Here is a 12,422-nt window from a genome sequence, read left to right on the forward strand (position 1 = left end):
ATATTGTATGTTCTTTTATGAATTTGTGTAGTTTCAAATTGAATTTCAACTTAATCTAACTCAATTTATTATTGAGTGAGTTGGATTGAATTAGGTTAAAATTTTGACTTTTTTTTTGCTAAAGATTGAATTTTTAGGTATATTGATCTTATTAAAAAAAATAACACAATTATTACAAAAACAAATTTAAGACTATAAGTAAGTTAATAAAACTAAAGTCATGATAAGTTTATCTAAATGAAATTAACATATAGAAAGAAAAACATAACACTTGTCTGTAATATTTAAATATAAGAATGAGTCTAGAATTAGATATATTAATTACTCATTATTTATCTCGTTTGATTTAATCATAAAATGAAAATTAATTTAATCTAATTAAGTTCAACTGGATTAGATTAAACCATAGGATAATCCAATCAAATGAGTACTAGTAAGTGATTGTTAAATATTACTTATTAAAAAAGTAGTTACTTAAAATTAAACAAATGTCATTTAAAAAAAATGGGTTTGTATAATACCATCAAATATGTTGTACCGAGTGCTATAAATACTTGGGTCCGAGAACAATTTTAATATCTAGAACAGTCATGTATTTGCTCATACAAAACATCGATCGGGACCGATAAGCCTTGTTAATGAGATGACCATAGTGATATTGGTGGTTTCAGTTGACTTGATTGGTTTGCTAATTTTCATGAATACAGTGTTTACCGAGTTTATGTTTCAATGGTTAACTTGTTTTGGAAGTTTTTAGATATTAATATATTGTGATATACATATCAGTATTTGTTGGTATTTCATACTCAAGGCATGAACTTTGACATCATGGGTTAAGTCTTCAATTAATTATTCACATATAAAACTTCGTCTCTTGAATTTGAGATTATTAGTTGTTTCGGTATATAGATGAATAGAACTGAGAAACACACCTTTCTGCTATCGCTTTCTTTTCTTTCTTATTTTTGAATCACTTACTCCAATTTCTTCGAATCTAAGCTGAACGATGAGTACCTGCTAAAGATACTGACACTTAAGTTAGATTTTACTCAACGAACTTAATTCACGATTAAGTATCAAAACTCAATTAAGTTAATTTTATAACTTACCCTTATACTTATATAAATGTTTCGTGAATCTTAAATTGATGTTGGTCCAATAAAACTAATATTCGCGTAGGTTCAGTTACAGTCCAATATCCAGATACCCATTTTACCTACTTAACTTATAATATAATAAATAAACTAATCGATCTTGATTATGCGTACAAATTGTTTAGTTAATATATAATATTTGTTGTCGATAATAATTTATTGCATAACTTGCTAATCAGATCATATATTATGCCATACATTAATTGTCAAGAACTTAAACACGATATAAATAGAAAAATGGAAATTGTTCTAACACTGGTTAATCTACGTGACTTGTGATAATTAAATAGATAGTTAAAAGTTCCAGGGTGCTTGTCAATTTTTTTTGTTGACTTTGAGGTTATCTTGTAAAATTCAAATCATTGGTTTGAAGTTGACATGAAATAAATGAACAGTTGTAGATTTTGGGTTCCACAAAAAGTTGTTCACTTTGTATATGAATGGTTTTATTTACCTTTTGGTAGGGAGATTAATATAGAAGTCCTAGAACATGAATTGTGAGTTTTTGACATAAAAGATCTACAGAAATAGTTTAAAAACTTGAAGTTGACTAAATTGTGGTAATGAGTAAGAAGGGAACATCGGCCATGCCCCTTCATTATTGTTTTGAATTGAATATTAAGGGTTTCTTAAATATAACATTTTATCATTAAAGAAGAGCAGTTGGATCTCTATCATCACGAGGGATGGAGGCTCATAATTTTGGTGTAGCCTCCTCCATTATTTATTAATCATCTCTGAATTCTGGCGTTTTCTAAGTAAAATTTTAATACATTATTAGCAAACAAAATGATATTTTAATACTAATTGTTGATACTATTTTGATACTGCACACGTGTCAAAATATGGTTAAACGATTTTAAATTAAAAAAACAACTTTGGTTTTTTTCCTCTAAATATATTCTTGTCTCAATTTTTTTAATTTGAAATCGTCCAACCACATATTAACACGTATGTAATATCAAAATGGTATCAAAAATTGGTATTAAAATATCATTTTCCAATTTTAAATAAGAAATTGTGTAGGCGACAATGTAGGGCCATTGCTGACCACGTGGCAGACAGCATCACTAACCCCTTTCTTTCACTGTAGCTCTCAACCCCTTACCAGCTTCTGCCCTTCATCTCACATGGGCCATCTCCGCCACCCATCAGATCAAGTCTTTTAATTTAATCATTATTAATCATAAATTAATCCCAAAAGAAGTCAATAATTTATAATTAAGTTGGTGCATTCAAGGTATCGTAATTGAGCTCAATGCATGCATGTCATGTTGTAGTGGAAAGTAAAATATCACAATTGAGTTCAATTGCTCTAGCTATTACATATTCATTAATCTTTTCCAACAACGTTAAGTAAAAATAATAGAATATATGTAAACTCCAGTTGGTCAACCTAACCTCTGCACCTGTCCACTGTCCAGTTGGGTCAACTTCTTGAAGCTTCGGACCCACCTTCAATGTTTCCATCCTTTTATATATCAAAATGGAACCACCAACGTTAATGTCTCAGAAACACAACAACAGCCATGGAAGAACCCACATTATTGTTCCCAGACACAGACCTGGATCTCAGTTTTACCAGCACCACCACCGACCGCACCAGCGCCCGAACCAGCCTCGCCCGAACCAGCAGCCTCACACTCAGCTTCAACGATCGTATCTCCACTTGCGAGCCCTCCATCTCAGTCGTAAACCGTCGCCCCCACCGGAGCTCCGACCCCCACTGGTCCGCCATCCAAGCCGCCACCATGCTCTCCTCCGACGGCCGCCTCCACCTCCGCCATCTTAAGCTGCTCCGCCACCTCGGCTCCGGCAACCTCGGCCGCGTCTTCCTCTGCCGCCTCCGCGACTACGACGGCGCCAACTTCGCCCTCAAAGTCGTCGACAAAGACCTCCTCACCCCCAAAAAACTCTCCCACGCGGAAACCGAGGCCGAAATCCTACAAGCACTCGACCATCCCTTCCTCCCCACGCTCTACGCACGCATCGACGTCTCGCACTACACGTGCCTCCTCATCGACTACTGCCCCGCCGGCGACCTCCACTCCCTCCTCCGCAAACAGCCACAGAACCGCCTCACTCTCTCGGTAGCGCGTTTCTTCGCCGCTGAGGTCCTCGTCGCCCTTGAGTACCTCCACGCGCTCGGAATCGTCTACCGCGACCTTAAACCCGAGAACGTTCTCTTGCGCGAAGACGGCCATGTCATGCTCTCGGATTTCGATCTCTGCTTCAAATCTGACGTGGCACCCAGCCTCACACTTAAGACCCACAACAAACCCACTTGTGTGGGCCCCACCGACGGTTGCTTCAGTTGTAACCGTCTTCCCCACAGACAACACCACCAGACGTTCCTTGCAGAGTTCATTGCGGAACCCGTGGCGGCGTTTTCACGGTCTTGCGTTGGCACGCACGAGTACCTAGCGCCTGAGCTTGTCTCGGGTAACGGTCATGGTAACGGCGTTGACTGGTGGGCTTTTGGGGTTTTCCTCTACGAGTTGCTGTACGGGACAACGCCGTTTAAGGGCTCCAACAAAGAGAACACACTGCGCAACATAGCGTCGTATAAGGACGTGAGATTCGTGCACTTGTCGGAAGGAGAAGAGCCTGGTATGACTGAGGCTAGAGATTTGATTGAGAAGCTGTTGGTGAAGGATCCAAGGAAGAGGCTAGGGTGCGCCAAGGGTGCCACTGATGTTAAACGACACCCATTTTTTGACGGCATTAAGTGGCCCTTGATTAGAACTTACCGGCCACCGGAAGTGAAGGGGATGGTGAGAAGGAACAGGTCGCACGTGAGTGGTCACGTGAGTTACAGGAGGAAGAGGTGGTCGTGGAAGAGACTTTCCCATGTCCTTCGGAAATGTAATTTGATTTCAAACTATAGTAATAATAATAACAATTATTATCACTATGTTGATAGTTATAAGGTTAATTAGTTCAGTGAGATAGACATTGTAAGAAGATATGAAGGATAGTGTGATCATATACTTTCCAATTTTGGGTGTGCAGTGAGTGTAGTTTTTCGAGACACAGGTTTGCCGGTGTACATCAATTACATACAATATATAAATATTCATTTCTTTCTTCATTTTTGGCTAGGAACAATTATTACAATTTAAATGTTTTAAACTTTTTTATATGTAAAATGACATTTTATATTAATTTTAATATGTTTATATCGTTTGTCAAATTTCAGTTTCACGAAACATCATTTAATATTCTTTTAGAACATTATTTTCAAGTTATAATATATGAAGGAGGGAAGAATTCTATTTTTTCTTTGATTTATTAAAATGGAGATAGATATCTAAATTTTATCTCTAGTGTGTCGTATTAGAGTAAATACTCTTAGTTTCAAGTTTATTAACTCTTAATTTACTCAAGCAGTAATGAAATAAGCACATGGATTAAAAATGCATTTCGACTACTACCCCTAATTGATTTCTTTGGGCTTTCTTCGACCCAAAAAAAAACATATTTCGTTTCACATGGATTCGAACTCCAGCCTTCTACTACGCATAACAAACACACATATATTATACTTTAATAAATTATCTTATTTTATTAATAAACAAAATTTCAATTATTAATTTATATCTAGAGTTGTATAAATTCCTGGGTGTTACAATTGCACCCATACACAATCCCTTGCCAGTCTCCTAGTTCTTCCTCTCTTACAATTGCACCCATAACAAACAAAAGTAAACAAAATGAGTATTTGAAAAAAAATATTATCTTTGGGAAATAAAAATTATTGAATGAGAATCATCTTATGAAAAAGCATTGTGAGATTGAAATATTTAAAGAAAAGTTTTTAGTAAATGTGTTAATATCTTAATAGATACATTATCAAGCAATATCCTCACAAAACGCATCTACATAAGATTTTTGCTAAACAAGCTCTCACTATGTCTTGCAAAATAATGTACTAAATGATGTTTTTGGAAAATATGCTAAAAGCTATAAACAACGTTCTAAAAACAAATGTGTTAAGTAACATTGTCCTAAAAGCATTCTTACATTGTACAAAGATCGTTAAACAAAGAGTTTTTAGTAAATGTCTTGTATAGGCTAAATGATACCTTGTATCAAACAATAATTTCATCCAACGATGAAACCTTTATGAATTACATGGTATCTTTTAAAAAATGCTTAAACAATCAAATCTCGTTTGAATGATAGAAAATTTGAAATACACATAGTTGTTCCAAACACACATTAAAGAGCATTCAATGCACAACATTTCAAAACAACAAAAGTGATAAGAAAAAGGACATATATGTCTGCATGCATATCTACTATACTCTTTGTAGTTGCCTATTTCAAGAATCCACCTGCTCTATCATGTACAAGTTAGAAGTGGATGTTAAAAACAAAGAAGACATTCACAGAATGTTCACACCATCAAAAGTTGCGCTGAAAATTTCATACAACCTACTTTGAATAAAGTACTAAAAAAACACACTAGTGCAGCAAAGGGAAACAACAATGGTTGTTTTTGACAATAAGCTTCAGTTTTTGAACCGAGGCGTATACTGGCAAGGTAAAAAGGTGGAGACTTTTGGCCTCGGTTGCAACCGAATATGCCCAAGGTTTCTGCTTTGACTCTTCTGCACCTGAGGTAATAATATGGGCCTGCGATAGCGGTTCAGGCTAGAACCGATGCCAAAGCCCTTTATTTTTTTTAAATCACGTGCTCTTATATGGAATTTTCTTAAAAAAAAAACCCAACTCGATAACAAGAACAAAAATAATAAAATCAGATAACAAGAACAAAAATTCCCAAAACCAGAGAACAATTAAAACCCTAATTTCAAATACAAATTACAAGAAAATTTTGCAAGCACAGAAAACCCAAATTTCCAAATCGTAGTCCAAAACCCTAGCCCTAAAATGCATGAATTAGATTAAAAAAAATCCCAAATCGGTACAAGGTCAAAAACCCTAAACTTCGTGTCGTCAATCTGTATAAAAGAAACAAAGGAAACCACCCAAAGCTCGAGTCAGACGTGACTTCCCTTCGTTGCAAAGACACCAGAACACGAATCCTCGCGGAGGCGCCGTTGCCACCACATCACGAGAAAGAAAGATGCATCTAAGGCCTCGAAATCGCCTCCCTTCCTGCAAAAACGAACAAACACCGAGAAGTGAAAGGGAGTCTTCCCTCCATGCGAAACACGAACTAGAGTTGGAGAAAAGGAAAAGGAGGTTCGTGCCTCCCTCACTGCCAGGTGAAACGAAACGATAAGAAAAGAAAAATATGAAGATGGGTACTTCCCCCTTCTTAAAAAGCCGCGATAGAGGAGTGAAAAAGAGAACAAAACATTGGCGTAGAGAACCCCAAGGGCGAGAGAGAGCAGTGGCACAATTTAACCTAAACGAAGGCCTTCTGTCCAAAAATGCCTCTGTTCGTGAAATTTAAACCTAAGCGCATTTTGTTACCTCGATTATTTTCTTAACCGAGACAATAAGTCTCTACTGCCTCAGTTATAGAAAGAACAGATGCCTAAAGTCTATAAAAGAAATCAGTTATGTTATTACCTTGGTTATTTTTTTAACCGAGGCAATAAGCCTCTACCACCTCGGTTCTAAAAAGAACCGCTGTCTGAAGTCTATAAAATAAACAATTATGTTATTACCTTGACTATTTTTTTAACCGAGGCAATAAGCCTCTACCGCCTCAGTTCTATAAAGAACTGAGGTCGTAGACCCTTTTTGGCCTTAGTTCTTTCTGAACTGAGGTGTATACATTTGCGATAATTACAAAAATGTCACCGCGTCATTTTATGCTTCGGTTGCAACGAATTCGATGTCAAATGGGTGAGTTAAAATCCTTACTTTTTTTACTAGTGACTTGTTTGCTCCAACAAATTGACTTTAACCTACATGTTTGTTCCATGGTGGCTATTCGACCAAACGAAGATCATCCAACTAGGTTGATCACTGCCATGGTAGACAAATTTATGAATGAACCCAGCTTAACCTTCTCATCACCTTTTCTAGAAATTTTGGACACAGACTCTAAAGAGCTCAACGCTACTCTTTAGTACTCATTGGAAGACGTGCAATGGATGCTCACATTAGGTTGCTACCAACCTATGTTAAGACAAGACCGTCTATAAGATTGAATTTTCTAAACGTCCTCATATGTATTGAAGTTTAACAAACAACAATAAAAGAAATGAGCATATGACAAAGTGTTATCTTTGGGAAAATAATATAGTTGAAAGATAAGAGTTTTGTAAACAAGCTTTACGAAATCTAAATGCTTTAAGAAAAGTTATAGTAAACACACTTACACATGAGTAGATGCACTACTAAACAATTTCCTCGCAAAATGCGTCAATGTGCTATATAAGAGTCTTGCTAAACACACTTGTGCTATAATTTGCTAAACAAGGCTAGGTGAGCTCTCACTACGATGTATAAAATGATGTTTTTAGTAAACGTGCTAAAAGGTACAAACATTGTTCCAAAAATATATGTTGAAAGATGTCTTACTAAATGCGTTCTTGAACCAAATTAGTAATCACTAAATAAGGTGCGGTTAGGAAAATCCTTACATAAGATAAACGATACCTTATGCTAAACGAAATTTTCATCCAACGTTGAAACTCTCATGAACAACTTGATATCTTTATTAGAATGCTTAAATGATCAAATGTTGCTTGAGCAATGAAAATTTCAAAAGCTTATAGTTGTTCTGAACTCACATTAAATGGCATTATATGAATAACGTTTAAAAACAACAAAATTGATAAGAAAGAGGACATATATGCCTGCATGCATATCTACTATACTTTGTGCAGATTACCTATGTCAAGCTTCCACTTGCTCTATCATATAAAAGTCAAAAGTGGACATTAGAGACAAAGAAGACGTTCACAAAATGTTCTCTCTATCAAAAGTTGCGCCAAAGAGTTTGTACAATGTACTTTTGATAAAGTACTAAAAAAACATGCCTTCTTTGACAAGTTAACTTTAACCTACGATTGTTACCTACGACGAGGCTAAGAAGATCTAAAGATTAAAGCAAGTACTATCTAACAAACATTTTCTTGAAGCTTATAAATTGAAGAATGTTGAAGAAAAGAGCAAGATAATAAGCACACAAATATGAGAGAAATTATCTAAGAAGAAAAGAAAGCATAAAAGAAAAGGAAATACTCTTAAGTTTCATAGAATCATAAGCTTACCATTGTAAGAAGAAGGAAACCTCTAAGAGTTTTTTATATTGAATTGTATTATATAGACATCCTCTCTGTGAGAGTAATCGTTCAAGGACTTGTAAACAATCTTATTGATTGAAAATTTAAAAAAGAATTCAAACACTTAACGCTTTAACTCGGTGGGGTTAAACGATGGCCAGATGAGTTTGTCTAGTGGAAATTAGGAGTGGGTGAAACTCAACTAGACAATGTATCGGGAAGATACCAGGAATGTCTAGGAATACCGGGAGTGGTGAAGAATATTGAATAACCAGGAGTGAGTGAAACTCAGTTCTAGGCAGAGTAACGAGGGTTACTAAGATTGATTAGGTGATACCAGGGGTGATGCAAATACTTGGTTGTAATCTTGTTGAAGATTATAGTGAAACCCACCGTTGTGGCTGTCCCTGTGGAGCTCTCAGACCGTGAATCTCTCATGAAGTCCACTAGCACCTCTCTCAGCCGCAAGGTCGTGAGATAGTACTTCAGGCTTCTCATGCCCCTCGCCTCGACGTTGTTCTCTCCGTCGTTGATGTCGTCAAGCCTGATATGACATATTCTTTCTTCACGAAGGATGTTCTCAAGGACAAAGAGGTTGTAAAGAAGGATCCAATTTTTTCTCATTTTTTTTTTAAATTTTAAAATAACCCTAATCCACATCATTTAGCCACGTCAATTAAAAATATAGTCCAACGTGCCATGTCAAGTATACATTAACATCGTTAGGTCCAATTTAACGGTAAGGGTATAATTGATGCAATTTTCACAAAATAAAGATCCAATTGAGATGCCAAAAAGAAAATGACCTATTTAAGATTCTGAATGAAAATAGAGACTTAAAGAAATATTAAACCTATTTTTTAATTAACAACCGTGTAGGCCTTCATAAAATCAACGTTAACCTCTTTAGAAAATAAGCAATTCTAAGTCCAAACTCTCTTTTCTTTTTCCAACTCGTTCTACTTTAATACCTCCTTCATATCCAATATTACAAATTCAAGATCTTTATTTTTGTATGCTACATTATCATATATGATCACACAAATCCACTTATGACTTTTGAATTTGTTTCCACATCAATTCAACATGATGTTGACAAAAAAAAAATAACATTGTCTTTATATAAAGCATAGGAACTCAATTAATAAAAAAAATATAAATATCAAATTAATAAGTAAGCTCTAAATTTAAATTGCATAAGGTCAATTTAAAATTAAAGGAAAGGATCACTTACACTATTTAAATAAAAATTGAGACTCAAATAAGTAAATAAAAAATATAAACACAAATGAATCAAAACTTAAATATAGAAATCATATATATATATATATATATATATATATATATATATATATATATATATATATATATATATATATATATATATGCACGTATGTATGTATTCCTGAAAGGTTTATTTCGAAAATTTTATTGAGAAAAGCTTGGTTGATAATGTATTTCATATTTTTCGGAAAATATGTTAGAGAACTCTATTCCAAAAATACTTTTACATATATCATGTTTCAAAACTTTCAAAAAATTTGTTTTAAAAAAGTTTAAGAAAAAATAATCTTAAGATTACTTTTACGAAAAGTACAACTATAATTATTTTAATATTTTAAAATATATTAAAAATTCTTTTTAATTATCAAAATTAGTGTAGCTTGAAGATGTAAACGAAACGGTATGAAAACGCAAAGAATAAATATCAATATCAATGTGATGTTTATGAACATAAACATCGAAATAAAAAATAGTCTATTTAATAAGATTTTCTTATATTATCTTAAATATGTAGGAGAAATTATTATTTGAGTTTATATTAATTATTTGCGTTATAAATAATACTGGTCATCAGAAATGTTGAGGCAGACTTTTATGAAATTTCTTATCTAAATTAGGCTTTATACCTACCATGCATGGTTGGGCTACCTACTACCTTTTGCAGATACATTCACCAAATTCATCAATGGGCAATGTTGCATTCTAAGATTACCTAATAATTTCATTTTGAATCAGAATCAATAATAGAGATGATGACCCATAAAATAAAAAGTAGTAGAAAGGAAAGCATAATATACCACTCATGAGGACTTTTCCATACATATGTTCAAATCTTGCGTCTATTTCTTGTACTGTGTGAAAGGATTTTATTCTAAAACATACCATCTCAATATTAATTATTGAAACTAAAACAAACATATATAACTTTTCTATATTTAAAGTTATTTAATTTGTTGTAAAAAAAAATTTATTGTATTTTTTTTATAGGATAACAATTTTTTTTATAACAATCTACGTGATAATTTGTGATTGGTCATTTCAAACATACATACAGATCAATAAAATAATGATACATAATTTATTATCAAAAAAGTTGTTAACATATTATAATTTTTTTATATATGTGTTTTGTTTGACTTTTCATATTTTTGTTTTTATTTTTATGTGATGACAAATAATTCATATTTTTTGTAATATTAGACTAGTTAAGATTTCATAATGCATAATGATGTTTAATATGATATTGTTTTGGTGCAACAAAATTAACACATGAAACCCTTAAAAAAACCAAAACACTTAATTAAATTAAATGGTTGTTTTTGATTGATCAATGTCAACACTTATATAATGAGATTAAGAGTATTGTTTAATAGGTCAGGTTCATAATTGAATTGTAAGACAGTTTTAAACTATAATAACTATTATATTTGATCAGATCATACATAAAAAATTTGTATATGCACACCTTTAATTTTTTTATTTTTATCCAACACTTGATAAAGAATTCATATTTTTAATATTTTATTTAATTATTTTTAAATTATTTCTTTTTTTAAATGAAAATATAATTTTATTGGTGTTAGGTAGATGTAAAACAAAAAATAGAATTTACATATATCATCGACTTGTTTAAATTCTCGTCTTGGTAGATACCATATTTGATTAGGCTATATTTATGTAGTTGAGTCATATTAGTTTATGAAAAAGTTTTACAATACTAAAAAATTATATATTTATAAAGAAATAAAAATAAATTGTTAGTAATTGTAACATGAAAAAAAATCATAACTTTAGGCACCCAATGAGAAATTTGTGTGAGAGAGAAAGGTTGACAGAACGAGTGGACATCTATTTTTGGTTGAAGTAAGGACTATGCAATTATCAACCAGAACAGTGAACACAATAATGACACAAAAAGTTATTCGTGCACACTTACAATTGTTTAAAATTAGGCTACTAATAAAATTTTAACAAATATAAAATAACATGAATTAATATGTTAATCTAATACTTTTATATTGAATTTATTTTAAATTAATTGATAAGAAGTATATTTTAAATTGTTTATAGTTTAAATTTTGAATAATTTCTGAACTCTTGCAATTTTTTTAATGAGTTACTTGGTTATATTATTTAGTTTTAAATATTATAGTTTCGTGTTGTATATTATATACTAATGATCCTATTAGTTTTCTTAAAATATTTTAAATTGAATTCAAAATAAAAATACCATACTTAAATAAACCAGATAATTTCGCTATATTGATTTACGTATCTTAAATTACAGTAATTTTATTTTATTTTAAAAAATAAAATACTAATTTAATACACATTATAAATGTAACATTCCAAGAATATATCATTAACTATAAAGAAAATATTACATAATCAATATAATGTATAAGTTAACAAAAGAAAAATATAAAATTAATTTATAGTCATTTATCATAATCATAAAAACAACATTTATATATATATACAACTAACTAGAACAAAACTATATACATTTATTAACTCTAAGAGCTACACATTTGTTGATCCCTTTTCCGAGGCTTACTTTAGAGATACTTCGTCGTCTGCTCATACCCACCAGATGATTATAGTCAAGAAAAAGGCACTGGAACATACAAATAATGCACAAACAAAAGGGTAAGCTAGAGATATAAAGATCATGCATATATATATATATATATATATATATATATATATATATATATTACATTATCATTTCAATCATGAAACATAAATCACATATAACAACTCAAACATCCTA

General features: G+C 32.3%; 1 protein-coding gene across 1 annotated transcript; it reads left to right on the forward strand.

The window, feature by feature from the left end:
* Positions 1 to 2,494: 2,494 nt before the first annotated feature.
* On the forward strand, positions 2,495 to 4,237 carry LOC106761425 (serine/threonine-protein kinase WAG1-like). Its single transcript, XM_014644978.2, has one exon. The coding sequence runs from the start codon at positions 2,684 to 2,686 to the stop codon at positions 4,091 to 4,093; it is 1,410 nt and encodes a 469-aa protein (XP_014500464.1). The 5' UTR covers positions 2,495 to 2,683; the 3' UTR covers positions 4,094 to 4,237.
* Positions 4,238 to 12,422: the final 8,185 nt, after the last annotated feature.

The sequence above is a fragment of the Vigna radiata genome, chromosome 5 (assembly GCF_000741045.1).
Source record: "Vigna radiata var. radiata cultivar VC1973A chromosome 5, Vradiata_ver6, whole genome shotgun sequence".
Lineage (NCBI taxonomy): Eukaryota > Viridiplantae > Streptophyta > Magnoliopsida > Fabales > Fabaceae > Vigna > Vigna radiata.

Coding starts and splice junctions, on each gene's coding strand:
- LOC106761425 (XM_014644978.2), top strand. CDS start 2,684: ATGGAAGAACCCACATTATTGTTCCCAGACACAGACCTGGATCTCAGT.